Source organism: Pongo abelii, chromosome 1, assembly GCF_028885655.2.
Source record: "Pongo abelii isolate AG06213 chromosome 1, NHGRI_mPonAbe1-v2.0_pri, whole genome shotgun sequence".
Classification (NCBI taxonomy): domain Eukaryota; kingdom Metazoa; phylum Chordata; class Mammalia; order Primates; family Hominidae; genus Pongo; species Pongo abelii.
Genome location: NC_071985.2, coordinates 140,219,147 through 140,244,257, shown reverse-complemented (window position 1 = coordinate 140,244,257; position 25,111 = coordinate 140,219,147). Strand labels below are relative to the sequence as shown.

General features: G+C 38.5%; 1 protein-coding gene and 1 pseudogene across 17 annotated transcripts in view; one reads left to right on the top strand and one right to left on the bottom strand.

The window, feature by feature from the left end:
- Positions 1-25,111, bottom strand: part of EVI5 (ecotropic viral integration site 5) — a 277,149-nt gene that overhangs the window by 231,365 nt on the left and 20,673 nt on the right. For 3 of the 17 annotated variants that reach the window (XM_054531073.2, XM_054531078.2, XM_054531097.2), the window contains exon 1: positions 257-459. The exons of 3 other annotated variants lie outside the window; for them this stretch is intronic. In XM_054531073.2, the coding sequence (XP_054387048.1) occupies positions 257-376 (120 nt within the window). In that variant the 5' untranslated portion in view covers positions 377-459. Of the gene's footprint in view, positions 1-256; positions 464-5,139; positions 5,258-25,111 lie in introns of those variants that run through there. 11 more of the 17 variants (XM_054531104.2, XM_054531065.2, XM_054531099.2 and 8 more) reach the window with 9 other exon arrangements.
- Positions 12,644-16,756, top strand: LOC129057905 (cyclin-J-like; annotated as a pseudogene).

Here is a 25,111-nt window from a genome sequence, read left to right as displayed (position 1 = left end):
GCCCTCAATATATACATGGCTCTTTCTCTGTCTCCACTTCCTCCACTTCAATTTAGCAGGAAAATTCCATGTACGGAAAGGATAAAATGGAAAAGCAATTCTAAGGACATAGTTAAGCCACTTAACCTGAGGATGGAGCATCTAAAAGGACAAAGATTCCATTACAAGTGCTGAATAGGGGCAAGAGTTTTATTAAACTCAAGATACCTCTCATTTTCTTTTCATTTGCCAATAATTTTCCCCTTTTAGAACTTACTTCCTTTAGAAATGATATTACGGAAAGGATCAGTGGGCTGTTACCGTTGAGAGAAGAATCCCAAGAAAGAAAAGCTGAATGGCATAAGAGACCTAAAAAAGAGAAGCAGGAGGCGATCATTTATGGCTGCTTCCAGGCAAAAGAAGTCCTTCCCATCAACTCATAGATGAAAACAGCTCATCAGGGCAAAAGGCCATATAGCAACCAAATAATAATTTAGCCAAAACTTTATTTGTGCCACGAAATGACAGAAGCCATAGTAGGCACCAAGACAGCCTACTGTGTGATTTGTTATCCTATTGATCTTAGGATAACAACTATAAACTCAATTGTGAAAACGGTACAAATTTGCATCCCCAAAGCACACTCTAATATTTAAAAAGAGAAAACCTAATGTATAAAATTTACAGAAAAATGGAAGAAAAACTAATGTATAAAATTTATAGAAAAATGGTACGCTTTACCAATATATTAATTTCAAATATATTTACAATTTTCAAGAATTAATGCTTTACATTTTCATTATATTAAACTCCCCTACTCAGTAAGTTAATTGCTGCAAAAGCAAAAGACACCTATTAATTGCTTTATTAAAAGAAATTTATATCATACCCCTTCTGCACACTGTAGCAACGGGCTTTGATTTAAAGAGTTTGGCATAATCAAGAGCACAATTCTGACATGCTTTAGACCTCACTGAAATGGAACTCAGCCTATAACTACTAAAGACTCAACTTCAAATTTTAAGTTCTTAAATATAGTTACAGTATTTAATTGCAGTTGCAATTTAATAAAGTTTAATATTCATAGAATCTAGAAACCCCACAGGGCTAAATTATTTTTTCATATATCATCATGTACTATTTTTCCTTTAATTTTACTTTTCCAGACTTCCACCCTGCCACCTTTGAATCTCTTTTCCTCAACCTAGGGTAAATTGAGGTCATATAAATAAATATAAATAAATCTGACAATGCAAATATGTCACAAAGTTCCTGTCTATCTCATAGAGGTGTTATGCATTTATTTTAAAAAGTGAACATACTGGCCGGGTGCGGTGGCTCACACCTGTAATCCCAACACTTTGGGAGGCCAGGGCGGGCGGATCACCTGAGGTCAGGAGTTCGAGACCAGCTTGGCCAACGTGGCAAAACCCCATGTCTACTAAAAATACAAAAATTAGCTGGGCATGGTGGCGGGCGCCTGTAATCCCAGCTACTCAGGAGTCTGAGGCAGGAGAATTACTTGAACCCGAGAGGCAGAGGTTACAGTGCACCAAGATCACGCCAGTGCACTCCAGCCTGAGCGACAAAAGCGAAACTCCGTCTCAAAAAAAAGAAAAAAAGTGAACACACTTTGAAAATGCTAAAACCATCATTAAAAAGGCTTAGTAATCACACACAAAAAGCCACATATTGTATGATTCCATTTACATAAAAGTCCCGAACAGGCAAATCCAGAAGTAGATTAGTAATTTCCAGGGCCTGGGAAAAGGGATGGAAAATGACTACTAATGGGTACAGGATTTCTTTATGGGGTGATGAAAATAATCTGGGATTGGTCAGCAGTGAAGGTTGCACAACCTTGTGAATATAATAAATGCCACTGAATTATACACTTTAAAAGGGGCAAATTTATGATATATAAATTATATCTCAATTTTTTAAGTGTAGTAAAAGCATTATATACTATTACAATAGTTGAATACAATCTCCCATGAGAAACAGACATGATTATATCACTTTATATTTTATTAAAAGGATGCTCTTAACTTCCCTAAAATAGATCTATTTTTAAAGATTCTGATTTTAGATCAAAAATCACGAGGGAGAAAAGGCCATGGCTATGGTTAATTACTTCCTGAATCATACTGTGAAACTGAATCACATTTCTAGAGTACAATATTCCCCTCTGGGTAAAGGGTACCATTGTGGCTAAAGAGGAACTATGAGTATGGGTACCTGTGCCATCACTGAGAGTCAAAAACCCAACAGATCTTTAAATGTCAAAAGTCAAGTTACCATTAAAAAAAAAAAAGGGCAGTGCAGCAGTACACATTTCATAATGTCAGGACTTCAGCTATATACAGATGTCACAAAGACTCACCAATCATTTTGCAGTTCTATCTTTTTACCCTTCCTTAGAGCCAGAGAATATTTCCTAATACTTTTTCATATCTGTTTACTGAATGAACACGAGATGATTTTAAAATATAGTTACCATTAGTGTACATACAGCTTGCTTATATAAACAATTCACTATCTATTATCATTTTACAATCTTCCTTCAAAAAGTACAGGAACCAGAGACAAGCAGCTTTTAACACAGAAGCTCAAATACTTTCAAGGGCTATTGAGGACTAAGAGACTTTTCCACCACCACACCACAATGCAAAACTGCTTTATTTTCCATCTCTTATTAGCTTCTCCAAAGTACCTGCTGTTTATCCCCACCCCTCTAATCTGTGTTACACTCATTTTTATCTCCGCTTTTTCTTTTCTTTTCTGGTTTCTTGTCTCTTGACAATTTTCTTACACTCTTTGATTCTCACAAAGCTGGCCATTATGAGGGACTGCCAACCAGGCATCTCATGTTCCTTCCTTGAGATGAGTGGACCAAAAACACACAGGTCAAGATTTTGGTTTTATTTTTTATTGGGCTCACTTTTACTATGTCAGATATACATATGTGTATATGTGTGTGTCTGTATACATGTATGTATAAAATCAAATAATATTTACTGAGTATTCTGTTAAGTCACTATGCAAAGCATGGAGACTGCTATAATTAAAGGTAGTCCCTTACCCTGTCATTATTCCTGTATTTCTTATAGTTATATGGAAAAGTATCTAAAATAGTATCCCTATCACTCCCTTTAGTATCTTTGTTAACTGTATGGCAGTCTTAGACTTAGTACTGAAAGCCAGTATAACAATTTCCACGTGGTATGGTGGGGGCTCTGATGTGAAATTTTGACCAGCCTTCCACGCCACCTAAACTCTAGGTAGATTCCATGCAACTCCCACAGTATGGTGCCATAGAGGTTTGGAAACAAAGTTTCAAAGAGGAGGGGAATATATCAGCAAACACTTTTTCAGCATTTAAATCACGCCAGGTACTGTTGTAAACACTGTTTGTTTACAACACTGTACACTGTTGTAAAATGAAAAGCAGCACTGCTTTTGCTGCTTTTCATTTTCCTTTAGTTCAAAATATTTTTACTTTGTCTTGAGACTTCAACTCATGTGTTACTTAGAAGTGTGTTTTTTAATTCCCAAGTATTTTCAGATTTTCCAAATATCTTTCTAACTATACAACACAAGTTGTATAGATAATTGTTAGTGATCTCTAACTTAATTCCACCGTGGTCTGAGAATACAAGTTAAGATGTGTTTTATGTCCCAGAATGTGGTTAATCTTGGCGAATGTTCCATATGAGTTTGAGAAAAATGTGTTTTTTGCTGTTGTTGGATGAAGCAGTCTATATATATCAATTAAATCCAGTTGATAAATGGTGCTATTCAGCTATAGCCTAACTGATTTTCTGTCTGCTACACTATAAATTACTGAGAGGTGTTGAGGCATCCAACTATAATAGTGAATTTGTCTATTACTCCTTACATTGCTATTGGTTTTTGCCTCACAGACTATTTTGTCTACTGGGAGAACGGACCCGTTTATCATTATGTAATGCCTGTCTTTATCCCTGATAATTCTCCTTCTTCTCAAGTTTGCTTTGTCTGAAATTAATATAGTTATGCCAAATATCTTTATATTAGTCAAAAGTAAATAAGTAAAATATCTACACACACACACACACACACACACACACACACACACACAGAGGACGGCAGACTTGAAGACAATCTGGTGGTTTCTAGACTGGCTCTGTTTTTGGAGAAGGGGCATTTCTCTTACATTCTTGAAAATACAACTTTGCATTTAAAAGGATGTTTGCATTTTGAGGTGCTTTATAGAGGAAGAGTTTTTCCAAACTATGTAGTGAATCACATTATTAAAAGCTAAAGTCCTTAAGTAAAATTTTTTTTATTACAGAAATTCTCAGACATTATTACGCACTGTCAAAAGTAGAAGGTAGAGGAATTTACTTTCCAAACTTGACTAGTCAGGAATCATTTTTCTCTCTTTTTTTTGAGAGGGGGTCTTGTCACCCAGGCTGGAGTGCAGTGGTGCAATCATGGCTTACTGCAGTCTCAACCTCCCAAGCTCAAGCAATCCTCCCACCTCAGCCTCCCAAGTAGCTGGGACCACAGGCACACAACTACCATGCCAGGCTAATTTTTTTTTTTTTTTTGGTAGAGACAGGGTTTCACCATGTTGCCCAGGCTGGTCTCAAACTCCTGGGGCTCAAGCGATCCACCTGCCTCAGCCTCCAAAAGTGCTGGGATTATAGGCGTGGGCCACCGCACCCAGCCTTTTTCACTCTTTACTGCAAAACAAATTCCGATAAATGCTGCTCAGTTGCCAACAGTACTCATTCTTTAAGGTGTTTGTGTGCTCTGTGTCATGTTTCTCTTCACTTCTATGGTACTTGTCGTTTATATTAAATATTGTGACATTCATTAATAATGATCATATTCACTGAGTACTTGCAGATACATTATCACCTCATCTCCACAGTGCTATATGTGCCATATTATGCTTACGTTGTTATATTATAAACCATTAGATGTACTACTGCCTCTCAGTACCTTAAGAAAGAAAAATAGGCCAGGTATGGTGGCTCAGGCCTATAATCCCAACACTTTGGGAGGCAGAGGCAGGAGGATCACTTGAGATCAAGAATTCAAGACCAGCCTGGGCAACATAATAAGACCTCATATCTACAAAAAAAAAAATTAGCTGGGTGTGGTGGCACAGACCTGTAGTAGAGGCACTTGTGAGGCTGAGGTGGAGGATCACTTGAGCCCAGGAGTATAAAGCTGCAGTGAGCCATGATTATGCCACTGCACTCTAGCCTGGGCAACAGAATGAGAGCTTGTCTGAAAAATAAAACAAAAACATTATTTCATATATATTCCTGTAGGTCAAAGACAGACCATTCATTACTTTTCATGAATCTTCTTGATGACCTGAAAACAAAATTGGTGAATAGTGTCAAACTAAACTTGGCCTAAGGATGCCCATGTACTTGAGTCCTTACATAACAAAGAGCAACCTAACTTAGTTGGCAAACTAACTGAAAGCCTAAGTTGGGTGTACAGTATACTTACGTAATAAATAGCTGAGTCTCAATCAATCACAGCAACCGAGCTTTAGGCAGCCAACATTGAACCCATGTTCTAATAAAGCAAATGCCAAGCTGCAACCAAAAGAGCTGTCTCTTTACCTCGCTTCTGTTTTCTGTCCATAAATGCTGCTTGACCACATTGCAGGTCAGAGTTCTCTGAACTTGTTCTGGTCCTGAAGGCTGTCCGAGTTGTGAATCGTTCTTTGCTCAATTAAACTCTGTTAAATTTAATGTGTCTAAGGCCTTTCCTTTTTACCAGTGAGTACTCAATACTTTCTCAATGACTTTTGATTAATTTTGATTGTTAAATAGCACATTTCAATGAAGGTATCTCCTATTCAAAATTCCCTTTGCAGCTATACACACTAAAAATAACTTTTAAAGTACTACACTGGCTGGGCACAGTGGGTCGTGCCTGAAATGCCAGCACTTTGGGAGGCCGAGGTGGGTGGATCACTTGAGGTCAGGAGCTCGAGACCAGTCTGGCCAACATAGTGAAACCCTGTCTCTACTAAAAATACAAAAATTAGCCGGGTAGTGGTGCACGCCTGTAGTCTCAGCTACTTGGGAGGCTGAGGTGGCAGGATCACTTGAGCCCAGGAGGCGGAGGGTGCAGTGAGCCAAGATTGCATCACTGCACTCCAGCCTGGGCAACAGAGCTAGACTCCATCTCAAAAAACAAAAAACAGGAAGTATTATACTCATTCACCAAAAAAAATGTTAACATATAAATTAGTCTGATGGCTATTAAAATAGTCCCTTCTGGTAAATTGCTCTTGGATATAGAAAAGTGTAAATGGGCGAGGCACAGTGGCTCATGCCTGTAATCCCAGTACTTTGGGAGGCCAAGGCAGAAGGACTGCTTGTGTCCAGCAGTTCAAGATCAGCATGGGCAACAGAGCAAGACCCTGTCTCTACAAAAAATTAAAAAGAAAATTAGCCAGGCATGGTGGCATGTGTCTGTGATCCCAGCTACTTGGGATGCTGAGGCGGGAGGATCACTTGAGCCTGAGAGGTCAAGGCTGCAGTGAACTGTGATCATACCACTGCTCTCCAGCCTGGGCAACAGAGCAAGACTCTGGTTAAAAAAAAAAAAAAAGTTTTTTTAAAAAAGAAGTATAAGTGAGTAAAACAACCATATATTATTATATATTATTACCCAATACAAGTAATGGGGGAAAAGCTATAGAATAATTTTTACGACACATTTGTAAAAGTCTATATTTCCCAAAGATAGCCTATATAGTCCGCAGGTTCCACATCTGCAGGTTCTGAACCAACAATGCATCACAAATATTCAAAATATAATAATACAATTAAAAATAACACAGATTTTTTTAAAAACAGTACTGCATAACAACTACTTACACAGCATTTACATTGTATTAGGTATCATAAGTAATCTAGAAATGATTTTAAAGTATACAGGAAGATGTGTGTATGTTATACACAAATACTGCACTATTTTATATATGGGATTTAAGCATCCATGGTAGTATGAGGGCAGTGATCTTGGAACCAATCCCCTGCAGATGCAGCAAGAAAACTAATTGTTATCTTAGTTTCCTAGTACTGCTGTTACAAAGTACCACAAACTGGGTGGCTCAAAACAACAGAAATAAGCCGGGTGTGGTGGCTCATGCCTGTAATCCCAGCACTTTGGGAAGCCGAGGCAGGTGGATCACTTGAGATCAGGAGTTTGAGACCAGCCTGGCCAAAATGACAAAACTCCGTCTCTACCAAGAAATACAAAAATTAGCCGGGCGTGATGTTGGGTGCCTGTAGTCCCAGCTACTTGAGAGGCTGAGACAGGAGAATTGCTTGAACCCAGAAGGCAGAGGTTGCAGTGAGCTGAGATCACGCCATTGCACTCTAGCCTGGGTGACAGTGCCAGACTCCATCTCACCAAAAAACAACAACAACAACAACCCAGAAATGTACTGTCTCACAGTTCTGGAGGCTAGAAGTCCAAAACCAAGTTGTCAGCAGGGTCATTCTCCCTCTAAAACTTGTAGGGAGAATCTTCCCTTGCCTCTTCCTAGCTTTGGGTGGTTTGCCAGTACTGACCAGGATTTCTTGGTTTGCAGTTGTAGCACTTCAAGCACTTGGATCTCAGCCTCCATGATCACATGACATTCTCCCCTCCGGTGACTATATCTTCCCTAATTACATTTACAACAACCCTGTTTCCAAATAAAGTCACATTCTGAGGTACTAGGGTACTGTGATAGCTGGACTTCAACATATCTTTTTGAAGGACACAATCCAATCCATAACATGGCTACATTTCCTATCCCACGTCTTCCCCATAGAGTGGTGAAGTCCGCATCCCCTCCCCTTGAGCCCAAAGCTGGTTGACTGCTTCAACCAAAAGTGGGCACCAAAAGTGATTACTGAGCTTAACTCTTGGAATCTGGCTACCATGCTTTCAAGAAGCCCAAACTAGCCCACGCAGAGACCACATGGAGAGTACAGGCATTCTCACTAACAGTCCAGCTGAGGTTCCAGCCTCAACAACCAGGCACAAATGTGAACATACCCCCAACTGATTCTAGGCCCTAACTGAAGAGTCAACCCCAGACTCTAAGTCTTCCCAGCTGAGACCAAAGACATGAAGCAGAGATAAGTCCTCTTCATAATCCTCTGTCTAAATTCCTGACCCACAGAATCTAAGCACATACTAAAATGATTATTTGAAGCCATTAAGTTTCATGGTGGTTTGTTACACCGCTACAGTAACTGGAACAATATCACATTATCCCACAAAACAAAATTAAAATATTTAACAGTGCTTGAAATAAAACCAGGAAACTAAAAGTATAGAATATCAGTAAAGACGGCATACCAGACTTGTTTTTATTTTGAGGAGACAGAGGCTTCAAATAATTGATAAAAAAACATCTTTCCGTTTGTCTATAGTGTGCTATGAGTAGGTACAAGGACACTAAGAAAATATAAATAAATATTGGCCAGGCATGGTGGCTCATGCTTGTAATCCCAGCACTCTGGGAGGCCGACGCGGGCGGATCACCTGAGGTCGGGAGTTCGAGACCAGCCTGACCAACATGAGGAAACCCCATCTCTACTAAAAATACAAAAATTAGCTGGGCGTGGTGGCGTGTATGTGTAATCCCAGCTACTCGGGAGGCTGAGGCAGGAGAATCACTTGAACCCGGGAGGCAGAGGTTGCGGTGAGCCGAGATCACACCATTGCACTCTAGCCTGGGCAACAAGAGCGAAACTCTGTCTCAAAAAGAAAAAAAACAAAAAAAACAAAAAAAAAACCTTCATAGCTACTTTATTCATAATAGCCAAATAGGAGATAGGACAAATAAATTGTATTATGGTCATGATGATAAGGCTTCTTCACTCCTCCAGTAGAGGGCACACTCTTGCAAGCAGCTTTTGTAGCCAGTTGCTTCCTGGGTGTTTCACCACTGGTGCATCTGCTGGCAGTTAGCTGTGTACCAGCCATGGTACAGAGCTCTCCTTACTTAATCCTCCTCCTTCAGCTGGAGCTCCTAATTTTTAACTTCTTAAAAGGCAACCATTCTACAATATGAACAAATAAGCCTGGGCATTCAGAAGCTTTTAATATGGATACTCTAGCACATCTTTAATAATATATACAAAGTTCAGTTTCATCTACTATATAACTTTCCAACAGGAGAGACTGCCTTGAATACCTCTATATCCCCAGTATCAAAGATCTTGTCTATCATAAACCAGATGCTCAATAAATGTCTCTGTGGAATAAAGGGTAATTTCTACATATATATATAGTATCTATAAATATATGTAAATAAATATATATACCTAGTTAAGCAGGAGAGTACTAACTACTGAATATGAGTATTCACTTAATTAGCCAAATCATGCTAACTTCAGACAAGGAAAAACTCCCTCCCCATTTAGAGCACAGAAAGTGTTATAAAATAATGTACTTTGCCAAGCATTCGAAGAGTCACTAAAATGTAGATCCAACCTTATCACACATAATCTACATCCTGCTAAAAGTGGGCCCACAGCCTCAGATTTCCAAATATCCATACTAATTCATGTTCACATAACTGCTCTCTAAGTCTCTTAAAATGCTCAATCAAGCCACCAAAGTTGACACAGATGAAAATAAGCTCACCACTCAAAAATATAACTCACACAAGAGACAAAACTCAATAAATGACAGCCAAGCATAGAATTAGACCCACAAGCACTTCAACTATTGGAATTATCAAATACAGAATATATAACTACTTCTAAAATGCTTAAAGCAATAAAAGAATTTTTTAAATGAGCAAGGAATAGGATACAAACAAAGATCATGCAAATTTTTGAAGTATCCAAATGGAACTTACAAAAATAAAAAATTTAATAAATGAAATAGGAAAAAAAGGGAGGTGAGATGTGGGGAAGACAGAGGGATAGAGAATTAAACAGACATAAACAGAAAATCAATGAACTAGAAGAGCTGAATTAACTCAGAAGGCAGCACAGATACAAAGCAATACTTAAGAGGTTTATTGTAATATAAAACCAAATAAAAAATGGTATTTGGTTTACCAAACTAAGTCATCTTTCATATAACAAGATAATGAAGTAATACATGAAAACATAAAAATAAATCAAGAATCAAAACTAAAACTAACACTTTCAAGAACATGCTGAAAAACACAATCATCACACTACACTATACTCTTTAGACATTTTAGGGGTCACAAACTCCTTTGAGAAATTCATGCACATATGAACGAAATTTTGCAAATAATTTTTGAACTTTCCTATCATCCCCAGATACAGAAGTAGAATTCCTGACCCTCCTTTGGCTATAATAAATGTCTACCCCATTGCCCTTTTCCCCTTACTTTTAATTTTTACCACTTATATGAAGCCTATGACCAGAAAAAAAAAAAAGTAATATTTTATCTGTTGACTTCTTCCTGTGAAAAAGGTCAATTAATTCTTTCCCCATCATCCGTATCATCAACCTTGCCCACCATAACATACAAACACTTCATACATTCCATCATCCCTATGTAATTAAAACATATTTTTGGGCCGGGTGCGGTGGCTCACACCTGTAATCCCAGCACTTTGGGAGGCCGAGGTGGGCGGATCACGAGGTCAGGAGATTGAGACCATCCTGGCTAACACGGTAAAAACCCATTTCTACTAAAAATACAAAAAATTAGCCAGGCATGGTTGCGGGCACCTGTAGTCCCACCTACTCAGGAGGCTGAGGCAAGAGAATGGCATGAACCTGGGAGGCAGAGCTGGCAATGAGCCGAGATCACGCCACTGCGCTGTAGCCTGAGCGACAGAACGAGACTCCCTCTCAAAAAAATAAAAATAAATAAAAAACATATTTTTGGTTACACCAATATTCAGTGTATGCATTAACATGACTATGTAACTTTAGTCACAGTTGTTCTATGAGGTATACTGTGATTACTTTTACTTTCTTGGACCAATTTTTTACTTTCCCTGGAATTAATAAATGTCTTAATTGTTTAGCTTTATTTGTACTTATAAATTCACCCGCATTTCATCCAATTATATAAATCTCCTCAACATATTCAAGCATATCACATGTGCTATCAATCTTATATTTTTGTACAAGTCCTTTCTGCAACCTTCTGACTTGCCCCATGCTGGACTAGTTGCTCTACACCTGGTACACAACTGTGATCCCAGGTATTCCTTTCACCTCTCTTGGGTTGGATCATTTGTTTCCTAAACACTATGTCTTCCCTTTGCTCAAAACACTCTTACTTTGGTGGAGTACCTCCTCTACTACCTTCCTGAAAGGGGTTGCATGAGAGGTGAGTTTGACACACTGCATATGTGAAAATGCTTTTTCTACTGTTACACTTGAAAATGACTGCACTATAAACTCTTAGATTACAAATAATTTTCCCGACCGGGCACAGTGGCTCACGTCTGTAATCTCAGCACTTTGGGAAGCCAAGGTGGGTGGATCATCTGAGCTGAGGAGTTCGAAACCAGCCTAGGCAACATGGTGAAACCCCATCTCTACTAAAAATACAAAAAATTAGCCAGGCGTGGTGGTGCATGCCTATAATTACAACTACTTGGGAGGCTGACGCAGGAGAGTTGCTTGACCCCAGGGGGCGGAGCTGGCAGTAAGCCGAGATCACGCCACTGCACTCAAGCCTGGGCAACAGAGAGAGACCCTGCCTTAAAAAAATAATAATAATTTTTCCTTATACTTTTTAAGATATTGCCCTCTATTGTCTTTTTGCTTCCAGTATTCTTGTTGAAGAGCCTGAAACTACTCTAATTTTATTAACTAACCCATTTTTCCTTTACCTCTAGGAACTTCTCTATCTTCTCCTTAGCCCCTTAGTTGTGAAAATTCAATAAAATGTCTTTTTTTTTTTTTTTGAGACGGAGTCTCGCTCTGTTGCCCAGGCTAGAGTACAGTGGCACAATCTCAGCTCACTGCAGCCTCCGCCTCTTGGGTTCAAGCAATTCTCCTGCCTCAGCCTCCTGAGTACCTGGAATTACAGGCACGTGCCACAATGCCTGGTTACTTTTTGTATTTTTAGTAGAGACAGGGTTTCACCATGCTGGCCAGGCTGGTCTCGAACTCCTGGCCTCAAGTGATCTGCCCGCCTCGACCTCCGAAAGTGCTGGGATTACAGGCGTGAGCCACTCACTGCACCCAGCCTAATGAAATGTCTTAATATAGATATTTTTTTCACCTGTTGTGCTTAGCACTCTGGTGGGCCCTTTTAATTTAGAAAAGGACCAATCGGAGTGCTAAGCACAGCAGGTTGTTCAGTTCTGGGAACTCTTCCTTTTTTGTGGGGAGCGGGGAGTCAACCTGCGCATGCCGAGGGGCGGCAGTGCAGCACAGCCCTGTTTTCCTAATTTCTTTTATGACATCCTCCTCCATATTTTCTTTCTTAAACTCCTGTCTCCTTGCCAGCTCACGATAAAGCCCTTTTTCTTTTCTCAAAAGCCGGTGTCATAGTATTGGGTTCTATGAGCATCGAGCAGTGAGCCCACTGCTTAGTTATACCAGTATCACTCATTGAACAAGAATTTATTTAGAATCTGCTTTCTAAAAGAACACTTTATTGGGTGTTAAAAGTGTCGTCATAAACAAAATAGACATGGTCCTTTCCCTCACAGAGCTAGGTAAGAAGTCAGACAAATAGTGAACAAATAAATGCAGAGAAGGATACATGACATGAGGGCAAAACACTAAAGAACTTAATTTGATAGGGTGGGTAAGGACTGCCTTTCTGAGGAGGCAACGTTTAAGGTGTTAAGATCTATGAAATACGCAGGAAGAAGCCAGATAAACAAAGAGCCAGGCAAAAAAGAAAAAAAGAAGGAAAATGTACAAAGGCCCTGAAGAACTGAACATTTTGATGGGTTAAAAACCACTCTCATCCAGTCGACATGGCTCAGGCCTGTGATCTCAGCACCTTGGAAGGCCAAGGCAGGAGGATCACTTGAGCCCAGGAGTTCAAGACTAGCCTAGGCTACACAGTGAGACTTCATCTCAATCAACCAGTCAATCAACCAATCAATCAATCAATAGAAAAGCACTCTCTAATAGAAATATAAGCCAAGCCACAAATGCAAGCCATATCAGTAAAGATTTTCTAGTAGCTATATTTTAAAAAGTAAAAACAAGTAAAACAAATGAAATTATATAATACATTTTTAGCCCATATCAGTTATTTAAGATCTTCTAGTAGCTATATTTTAAAAAGTAAAAACAAGTAAAACAAATGAAATTATATTTTTTAACCCAATATACTCAAAACATTATTTCAATAGACAAGGAATATGAAGAAATTATTAGTGTAATATTTTACATTCTTTCTTTAATATTAAGTCTGAAATTCAGTATGAATTTTACACGCACACCACATCTCAATTCAGACTAGTCACAGTTCAAGGGCTCACTCATCACATGTAGCTAGGGGCCTCCATATTAAACAACACAGGTTACAAGAACTAAAAAGTACCAAATGTGTGACTCAAAATTATAGCTAATTTTGGAATCTAATTTTGGAATATATTTTCTGAATATAATTAGGTATAATCCTCTGTAGTAATACTGTCTCTCCATAATCTATAAAAATAATCCACTAGGATATTGTTAAGTACTGTCTCTTGCTACATATGCCAGCAAAATCCTAAACTGACAGGACTTTAGGTCTTTTACATTCTTCCATATTTTGAAAAACAAAAAAATTTAGCTTCAGTTAATATGCCTAGAAGGAAGTCTGAAATGAAAGTCGTCTACAGAAAAGATTGTATCCCAACCCAAGCCCCAGAGAACAATAGTGAAGTAGAAGCCACATGCCATAACTTCAAAATCAATGCCATACTCCCATAGCCAGGGTAGCATTAGTAGCTGAGAGGCTTACTTTTACTATTCAGAAGAAACAATGTGGTCTTTACATGCTATCCAACAATGACTCATGATTCAAACATCAGGCTATCTCAGCTTTAGGGATTTAATATCCCTTCTAAATTTTTTTGCCTCCACCAGAATACTATCAATTTCACTCAACAAATACTTACTAAACATAGGCATAAGGCTAGGCATTGAGTGGGAAAATAAGACATATGGTTCCTGTCCTGTCTTCAAATTGCTCACTAGTAATGAAGTATGGGGAGGCAAATATGGAAACAATTACAAGTCTCTTTCTCTCATCCATTATTACCAAACCTAGTAGCTTAATACATTAAATGTTTATTATCTCACAGTTTCTGTATGTCAGAAACTGGAGTACAGTTTAGCTGGGCGATTCTGGCTCATGGTCTCTCATGAGCTTGCAGACAAGATCTTGGCTAGTGCTGCTGTCATCTGAAGGCTTGACTGGGGCTGGAAGAGCTGCTTCAAAGATGGCTCCCTCATATGGTTATTGGCAAAAGTCCTCAGTTTCTCACCATGCAGACCTTTCCATAAGACTGCTGAGTATCCTTACCTTGTGGCAACTGGCTTCCCCCAGAACAAGAAAGCAAGACAGAAAATGCTTACATGACTTAGCTTCATAAGTCACTCTGACATTTTTGTAATATTCAATTGGTTACACAAGTCAGCCCTATTCAACATGGGAAGAAAGCACATAACAGCATAAATATAAGGAGGTGGAGACCATTGACAGGCATCCTGGAGGCTAATGACCTCATGTGACATATTATGTTCAACACACAAAACTGAGCAATAATGAAGATGTAAAAGGGCATGTTTATATGATACACTATTTATAAACATACATATAAGTATAATGTTATATCTTAAAGAAGATGGGGATTATGTTTATAAGTACATTTATAATGTTTATTTCTTAAGATGAGTGATGTGAACATAGGTATTAGGTATTTTTTATTTTTTTTTTTTGCATCTGAAATATTCATTATAAAAAACTGATGCTTTGGGCCAGCTGTAGTGGCTCACGCCTGTAATCCTAGCACTTTGAGAGGCTGAGGTGGGTGGATCACTACAGGTCAGGAGTTCAAGACCAGCCTGGCCAATGTGTTGAAACCCCGTCTCCACTAAAAAATATAAAAATTAGCCGGACGTGGGTGGCACACACCTGTAGTCCCAGCTATTCAGGAGGCTGAAGCAGGAGAATCACTTGAACCCAGGAGGCAGATATTGCAGTGAGCCGAGATCACACCACTGCACTCCAGCCTGGGCGACGGAGCAAGATTCCATCTTAAAAACAAAACGAACAAACCAAAAAACCCAAAAACAAAAAACTGATGCTTTGTCTAAAGGAAATTAGTATTTTTAAAGACATTATTGCTGAATACATTCATTAATACAGCTGTTTAGAACGACTATTTGGAAGTATCCATGATACATGTCGATGGGCTGACTCAGAAATCTGTCCCAATACTCAAATAAGCAAGGATCTACGTGCTGAAATTAATCACAGAATTGGGAGCCGCCTGCCAGTCCTTTAACAATGGGGGGAGCTTGGCCAGAGCTGAGACTGGCGCTTCACAGCGGACTGTCTGCAGCACCAGCGGGGCCGACGCCAAGGGGACTGGGGCTGTGAGGGCCTTGGGGCAGGACTGTAGTTGTCGCGTCTGGCTGCATGCACCTCAGGGTCCCAGGGAGCTGGAGAGGCGGTGATGGCAAGGAGAGCTGGCTGCCAATATTCACCGAGCACTTGGTACAAAGAGCTGAAGTTGCCCTCATACAAAGGCCAGTCCCCTCAACTGAGTCTCAGCCAGTATTTTGCTGACTTGACTGCCATTGTGAGTGATCACGTCACGCTCTTTCTACCCCAGCATCTTGCTATTTACTAGAACTATTTATGGATTGCTATGACATCTCTATCTAGCAGCTGTATTTAGCTGCAGTTTCCCATCTGCTTCTAGCAAGTAAATCTGAAGAAAAAGAAGATAGTGTGCCTAAGCTGGAACAGCTCAACAGCCTAAGTGTTATGACTAATATGAATGTAGTATTAACAAAACAAAATTTGCTACATGTGTAACTCTTATTATTAGAAACCTATCAGTGGAATGGACCTCTGCCTTCCAACAGCTGCCCATTTCATTGAATTTGTTCTCTCTGAAGCAGTACACAAAACAGATCATGATGGCTGGCCAACGATTTGCCTGGAAAAGATTAAACACTACATAGCCAAATATGCAGATTTCCTGGAAGTACTGTTGCAAAATTACCCCTTTCTAAATTATGCACTTTCTTCAGTAGCTGCTACATGTATGGCTTCTTCGAGGATTATACTTCGTCTTTCTCCAACATGGCCTACAAGACTACATCATTACATCATCTTACTGCTTACTCCTGGGATTTCTTAGCGCAGTGTACTGAACAGCTATTGACTGCTCATGATAATGATGTGAAAGAAGCAAAGAGAGGACAAGCAGGACCTCAAATGGCACAACTAAGTGTGTTCTAGATAGTCTCCCAGCCCTCACAGCCAGTTCACTTTCAGCAACCTCAGCATGTCAGTCACATAGACCTCACCGCTGTATCGCCATCCTGTATCAACCAAGCTGTTGTTAGCAGATGGTATCTACCATCCACACCTCATCTTACAAGCTACAGATGTGTCCTCCTGGCTTCCAAACTAGTGTTCAGGGCCTTGGGCACATGCGTACTGGTATTGGGATGTCCCTCACTGACAACAGGAGCAGAAGTTAAGCCCTGTCTGAATGTTTCTTATAACCAGAGCTTTCAGACAAATGAACATTACCCTTGTATTACCTCATGCTTTGAAAGGTGATTATGTGTAAGGGTAATAACTGACCCAGACTGCTTTGTGACTTGAAGCTCTGGGTAAGCTTTTTGTAAACTTCCATTCAAAAGTAAAGAGATCCAAATGACATCAGAACTCTTCAGGTACCAACACCAGGAAGACTGAATATCTATTTCAATACACCATGAATACCTGCGAGGACTAAACACTTTGACGGTATGTGCGTCAAATTCAGTTACAACAAATCCCTGTATGACAAAAATGCTCACGTCCTGGCTAATAGTTCAAATATTTCAAAAATATTCAATACAACAGAAAATTTGGACAGACTCCAATTTGCTGTTTTGAGATTTGACCTATGGTAGATTCTGGGCCTAACATTGGCTTCTAAGTCAAAAACGAACGTTTATCTTGGGCTTGCCAAACAGTCTTTTATGATGTAAAGTTAAAGTACTAATTTTTGAAGAGGTTTTTTTTTTATTCTACAGTTTTGAGTTTTATCTTTGTTCTACAGAAGAAATTTTGAGTAAGTTTAAAGTCATGAATTCCTATGCTGTGGCAATCTGTACAATAAAAAAAATTTAGATGATTCTACATAACTTCCTATTATAAATAGTATAGGTATATGGATTTATGTACTAAAATTAAGGCTGGAGTAGATCTCTTATTTTTAAAAAGAAAAAAAAATCAGGCCAGGTACGGTAGCTCACACTTGTAATCCCAGCACTTTGGGAGGTCAAAGTGGGTGGATCACTTGAGGCCAGGAGTTTGAGACCAGCCCGGCCAACATGACAAAACCCCATTTCTATTAAAGATACAAAAATTAGCCGGGCATGGTGGTGCATGCCTGTAATCCTAGCTACTCAGCAGGCTGAGGCATAAGAATCACTTGAACCCGGTAGGCAGAGGTTGCAGTGAGCTGAGACTGAGCCACTGCACAATCCAGCCTGGGCAAAAGAGCGAGCAAGACTCTGCCTCAAAAAAAAAAAAAAAAAAAAAAAAAAATCACATAATTATTTATAATAAGAAAAAACTGGTAATAACCACAATGTTCATCAATCAGAAAATAAGCAAATAAATTATGACATACCATACAACAGAATGTGATGCAGCCATTAAAAATAACATGGTTCCCAATTTGATGGAGCCAATCAAATATAGGTAAAGAATAGGATATACATATAATATAATACCATTTTTTGATAGGCTATGAAACTATTAACAGCTACCTCAAGATAGTGAGAATGTAGCAAGGGAAATAAAAACAGAAAGAAAACTTTCCTACTTAGCGACTTCTGTATTTAAAATTTTTTAGTATCATGTAAGCCTTTTGTAATTTTGTTTTAAAAAGTTGGTTAAGGCTGGGCGCGGTGGCTCATACCTGTAATCTCAGCACTCTGGGAGGCCAAAGCAGGTGGATTGCTTGAGCCCAGGAGTTCAAGGCCAGCTTGGGCAACATGGCAAAACCCCGTCTCTACAAAAAATACAAAAATTAGCCGGGCATAGTGGCGCACACCTGTGGTCCCAGCTACTCAGGAGCCTGAGGCAGGACGACTGATTGAGTCTATGAGGTCAGAGGCTGCAGTGAGCCATTATTCAGCCACTGCACTCCAGCTTGGGTGACAGGGCAAGACCCTGTCTCACAAAAAAAAAAAAAAAAAAAAATCTGGTTAAGACAACAATCAGGCAGACCACATGCAAAATGTTAATGCAACAAAAAGTGAAAAAAGAACTCAAATTACACATATATTCAAATTAGATCAAAGATATAGGCAGAGACATGAAGAAAATACAACAAAATTAAAATAAAGGTTATGTCAGAATACTAAATTTGGGGTCAGAGAGAGTTCTTTCTCTTTTTTCTAATTATCTCCAATGTGGTTACATAAAACTTATAATTAAGGAATGAGATCCACACATCAAAAAAAAAAGGTGAAAGATGATCAAGAGGAGATAGAAAAAAAAAAGACACTAGACAGCAGCCTAAAGAAGATAAATACTGTCTAACGTAATTTTGTTTTTAAAGTAATTCTTAGCTGGGCGCAGTGGCTCACGCCTGTAATCCCAACACTTTGGGAGACCCAAGCAGGCAGATCGCTTGAGCTCAGGTGTTAGAGACCAGCCTGGGCAACATGGTGAAACCCCATCTCTACCGAAAATACAAAAACTTAGCCGGGTGTGGTGGCGCGCATCTGTGGTTCCAGATACTTAGGAGGCTGAGTATGGAGAACTGCTTGAGCTCAGGGGGCAGAGGTTACAGTGAGCCGAGATCATGCCACTGTACTCCAGCCTGAGCAACAGTGAGATTCCATCTCAAAAAGAAAAAAAAAAAGTAATTCTTATGTGTAAATGTTTTCATTATAAGTGATCCATATTTATGGAAAAAAAGAAAACCAAGAAGAAAATTTAATTGTCAACAAACTCACCACTCACATGATCAGTACTTTTTTTGAAAAAATGATGGAGCATGAACAATATATAGAGAGACACCTAAGACTCACTCAGAAGTAAAACTGTGAACTAGCTACAAGTCCTTAACGGTTTCAAATAGACTTTTTTTAAAAGTATATTTATAGTAAAACATATAAAATTTGCCATTCTCATTATTTTTAAATGTATGATTCATGGCATTTAATACATTCACAGTCTTGTGCAACCATCAGCATTCTTTCCAAAACTTTTTCATCATCCCAAACAGAAATACCATATCCATTTCCCTTTCTTCCATCCCTGGGTAACCTCTAATCTACTTTCTGACTCTATGAATTTGCCTATTCTATATATATCATATAGGTGGGATCATACTTATCATATGTAAAACTAGCCTTTTCTGTCTGGCTTATTTTACTTAGCATAATGTTTTCAAGGTTCATCCATGTTGTAGTATGTATCAGAACCTCATTCCTTTTTGTGGCTAAATATTCATATTCATATTCATACATATACAAATACCGCCCCCCCCCCACATACATTTTGTCTATGCATTCATCTCTATGCTGAAGGACATTTGGGTTATTTCCACCTTTTGACTCTTGGGAATCATGCTGCTATAAACATGAGCATACAAGTACCAAACTGAGTTTTAATAGTTTGCTCTGGCTAAACTATAAAGAGAACAGAAGTAACAGAAACTGCCAAAAGCAATTACCACAATAAAATTCAATATAAGACATTAACTTTGTGATTTTTAATATTATTTATACTTCTTTTTCCAAATTTTCTTAAATATGTATTATTTTGCATAAATGAGGGGAAATTAATTTTTGTAGAGTCCTTTGTCATGACAAGAAAAATATGTTCTAATCTGAAAAGATACAAAGTAAGGAAATAAAAGGGAGAGAGCAACATAATGCTGAAGATATCAGGAGATCATTACTGAGGTCAGGATTGCAGGTTAGCAGCACAGCTGAGAAGGGAGCTGACTTGGAGCCTAAAAGCATCTTTTTTTTCTTTTTTCCTGTTCTGAATAAGAGAGAGTACTAGTCTTCCCTCCATAATGACAAGCACAACAGCTAGTATACACTAAACATCAAAAGTTGGCTGAAGGAAGCCGGGCACAGTGGCTCATGCTTGTAATCCCAGCACACTGGGAGGCTGAGGTGGGAGGAACACTTGAGGTCAGGAGTTCGAGACCAGCCTGGCCAACATGGTGAAACCCTGTATCTACTAAAAATACAAAAAAATTAGCTGGGTGTGGTGGCACACACCTGCAATCCCAGCTTCTCGAGACACTAAGACAGGAGAATTGCTTGAACTCAGGAGGTGGAGGTTGCAGTGACACAAGATCGCACCACAGCACTCCGGCCTGGGCGAAGACTGAGACTCCGTCTCAAAAAAAAAAAAAAAAAAAAAAAAGTGGCATAAAGAATTAATGAATAGGCCGGGTGCAGTGGCTCACGCCTGTAATCCCAGCACTTTGGGAGGCCGAGGCGGGCAGATGACGAAGTCAGGAGATCGAGACCATCCTGGCTAATACGGTGAAACCCCGTCTCTACTAAAAAAATACAAAAAATTAAACGGGCGTGGTGGTGGGCGCCTGTAGTTCCAGCTACTCAGGAGGCTGAGGCAGGAGAATGGCGTGAACCCAGGAGGCGGAGCCTGCAGTGAACCGAGATAGCGCCACTGCACTCCAGCCCGGGCAACAGAGTGAGACTCCATCTCAAAAAAAAAAAAAAGAATTAATGAATAGGTAATTTCTATAGACCTCTAAGCTCTACCACCTATGTCATTTTTTTAATTATTTATATTTTTAGTCTCAAATTGACTATTACAAGTACCTCAAGTTTCATTGTAAGTTTTATAGAAACCATACACTCAGGGGGAAATTGGCAGGTAGGTGAATGACAGGTAATTATATCTCAGGGATCATTATTTAAACTGCAACTTTGCTTAAATAAAATTACAAACCAGAGTGTGCAGACTTATAGCACGATTTTTTTTTAGTGGGTATTTGTCTAAGTATTTGTAAAGCCAAATGCATCCACAGTTCTTTTCTTATTTGCCTCCAAAATAAATAGCAATATATCAAACTGAGAAGTACATCCTAAAATGTTTGCTCAAATTTCAAAATGCTGTATCAATGAAAATATAAAAGGTCATTAATTTGTATCTGTATACATCGTTATGTCTCCCACTTCAAGGAGTTTTCAAGGAGTTAGAAACTCTGAGCCCATAAAAAACCTGATACACAACTGAATTAATATGTGGAGAGTTAAAAATAATATTTACACCAGTTCCAGTAAGATTTTTTTAAGAAATGGTGTCTTGCTACATTGCCCAGGTTGGTCTCAAACTCCTGGGCTCTAGTAATGCTCCCACCTCAGTCTCCCAAGTAGCTTGGACTACAGATGTGTGCTACCACAAATGGCTTAGTTCCAGTAAGATTTAAGGTTGGTACAAATATCCTATTACAGTAGGATTTAAGACTAGTACAAATGTAATACCTATCTTCCATCTTTTAACAGGTTATAAGAATTGTTGTTCCAATTCTGTAAATGGGCATAAATGCCCATGCAATGTCTTACATATTATAAGTATTACCAAAATACTTGATATTAAAATGGAATACAGGTTTTAAAACATATCCAAAAAGAAGAATTTCAAGTTATGTCTTTCACTTATTTAAGCTAACAACTATCAGAGAGAGATGGAAGCTGCAAAGATACACAGAGCACTGGCTTCAGAAGAAATATAAAAACACAAGAGTAGGAATTACAGAGAAAGGGAAAAAAGAGGAAATAATGGTAACACGACAATTATCTTTTCTTAGATGTCTATATGGCATGTTTCTCCAAGTTAATATTATCTGTAGGCATGTAACATATTTCTATCTCTCTCTGATCCTTCCTGCCTTACAGCTAAATTTCAGGAAAGCAAAACATGTACACAATGACACATTACTGCTGCTGCTACCACCATCATTTACTATATGCTTTATTATGTGCCAGGCACTGTGACAAGACTTTAGATTCATTATCTTATTTAATCTTCACCATAACCCTGAGATAGATTTTACTGAAGCTTATAGAGGTTAAACAACTTACCCAAGATCCCTTAGCTAATTAATAAATGATAGAGCCAAGATACTGAACATTCAGCCCTAAATGTTCTGACAACTATACATCACTGCTAAGAAGGTAAGCTAAAACTAACTGTAGAACATAAAAGTCAAAACACAGCATATCAGAATATGTCATGACCCTGAGGATTTTATTGCCTGCCTAAAACTAATCTTATTACCTATTTAAGAAATTCTATTAACTAAAATATTAAGGCAGAAATTATATTTGAAAATGAAATTGTCAACCTACCACATGAAAATTCCCAACTCCTCTGAAAACAGCCTATTATAGACTATACTTAATCTTTTTCTGCTACATCGATGTAGTGATACTAGTATTTTTTAAAAGGTCTCAGAGTGGGAGGGTGGGAGGCAGGCAAGGAAGGAGAAGTTACTTACTAGGTACAATATACACTATCCAGGTGATGGCTACACTAAAAGTCCAGACCTCACCACTACACAATATAACCATGTAGTGAAAACTGCACTTGTACCCCTAAATCTGTAAAAATAAAAAAAAGGGGCTGTGCATGGTGGCTCACACCTGTAATCCCAGCACCTTGAAGGCCAAGGTAGGAGGATCGATCCCTTGAGTCCAGGAGTTCGAGACCAGCCTGGGCAACATAGGAAGCCCTTGTCTCCACAAATAAATTAAAAATTAGCCAAGTGTAGTGGCACATGCCTGTGGTCTCAGCTACCTGAGAAGCTGAGGTGGGAGGACTGCTTAAGCCCGGGAGGTCAAGATTGCAGTGAGCCATGATCACACCACTGCACTTGGCCTGGGCAGCAGAGTGAGACTTTGTCTCAAATAAATAAATACATATATAAAATATAAATGTTTAAAGGTCTCAAGAAGATCAATAAAAATTTTGATAATTTTTATATTAAATATAAACCCTATAAACCCAAACAGAAACATCGGAAATTTTCCTGATTTTAAAATTAACATTTTGAGGCAGGCACGGTGGCTCACACCTGTAATCCTAGTGCTTTCAGAGGCCAAATTAGCCAGGCATGGTGGTATGTGCCTGTAGTCCCAGCTATTTGGGAGGCTGACGCAGGAGGATCACTGGCACCCTGCAGTTTGATGCTGCAATGAGCTATGATCATGCCACTACACTCTGGCCTGGGTGAAAGAACAAGACTCTGTCTTTAAAACTAAATTAATTAATTTAATTTAAACATCTGGGGCTGGACATGGTGGCTCACACCTGTAATCCCAGCACTTTAGGAGGCCCAGGAGTGAGAATCACTTGAGGCCAGGAGTTTGAGGCTGTAGTGAGCTATGATTGTGACACTCCACTCCAGCCTAGGTGACAGAGGGAGTCTCTTAAAAAATAAATAAAATTTACATGACAAGAAACCTCCCAACTTCATAAACTATAAGCAACAGTTTCTAAAGAAAGGAAGGAAACAAGAGAAAATGAGAGAAAATTCATAGAGAAAAAGCATCCAATGGCTACCACATCATAATTACATGCCTATATCAGAGGCAAATGGAAGTTTACGAAGGGTAAGAGAAACACTAATCTAAGTTGGTTACAGGACTTAAGTTTAAAAAAAATCTAAATATAAAATGTCAAGTTTGTGGTTAATTTTTTATATTTAATGCTCTAGTAGTATGACTTTCTGTCTTAGTTGCAAATACATATTTATATTCACTGCTAGAGAACTTTACTAAATAGCACCACATGCACTGCTCTCCAGCTAAATAAAACTCCATAAATCAGCTAAACAGCTCAGAAATATCTTAAGCTACATACAAAGTTACCACACATACCTACACTCATTTTTGCAACAGTTCAAAACATCTGAGTATAGCTGATATTTCTGTGTTATCTGATCAAGACATTTCACATGAATAAATGAAGTATTACTCAGTTTTAGCATTTTCAATGTTTGTTAATCTAGGAATATTTAAAATGATAGTAGACCACAGGTGTGGCAAGAAGTCTTTCCATAATTCCATTTCTACTCTGAGACAGAACACTTAAACTTCCTCTCCCTGGTCCAATGTAAGGAAAAACACCAGCCATATCCTTAGATTCAATAAAACCAGAGTTACCAGCTGGTGATACTGATTACCAAACTTATTTCAAGATATCCAAAACTGTACGAGATACAGCATGCAATTACCTTGAAGAATTAGGATTTATTTGGCATTTGAAACCTTTTGAACTATATAAGTGCAACTTCATTCAAAAATAACTAATGAAATACTTCAACCAGCCATTTAATCTACTACCTAGTATTAAAAGATTTTTCAAGTTAATATGTCCAGTATAGTCATTGCTAGGTTATACTTATTTCTTATGAAGAAATAATGACCTTAAAACTATAAATAACAAATTACAATTTATTTGTTACAAATAACAAAAATTACCATGGTCTGTGAATCTGAAATAAGTTTCCTGCATGCTAAAAAATTATGTCTTATTTAATGTTACATGCTTCAGTAAACACAATCTATAAAGGAATTATACAAACCCAGGACCTTTTCTGCTACTAGGCCAACCTAAATCATCCAACAAATAGAATAATTAATATTTTTAAGCACATACATCAGTTTTATGAGGTGGACAATATAATCCTCCATATTAACATGAGAAAACTGTCATACAGGTAATTTTGGTAATATACTTAACCATTTGGTAATTCAACAAAACTGAAATCAATTCTGCTACCAGATATTCCTTATATATATCTTCAATTTCATCTGAGGTTTCCGCATTTTTTTTTCCTTCCTATTTTTTTTTTTAAATAGAGACGGGGTCTCACCATGTTGCCCAGGCTGGTCTTGAACTCCTAGGCTCGAGTGATCC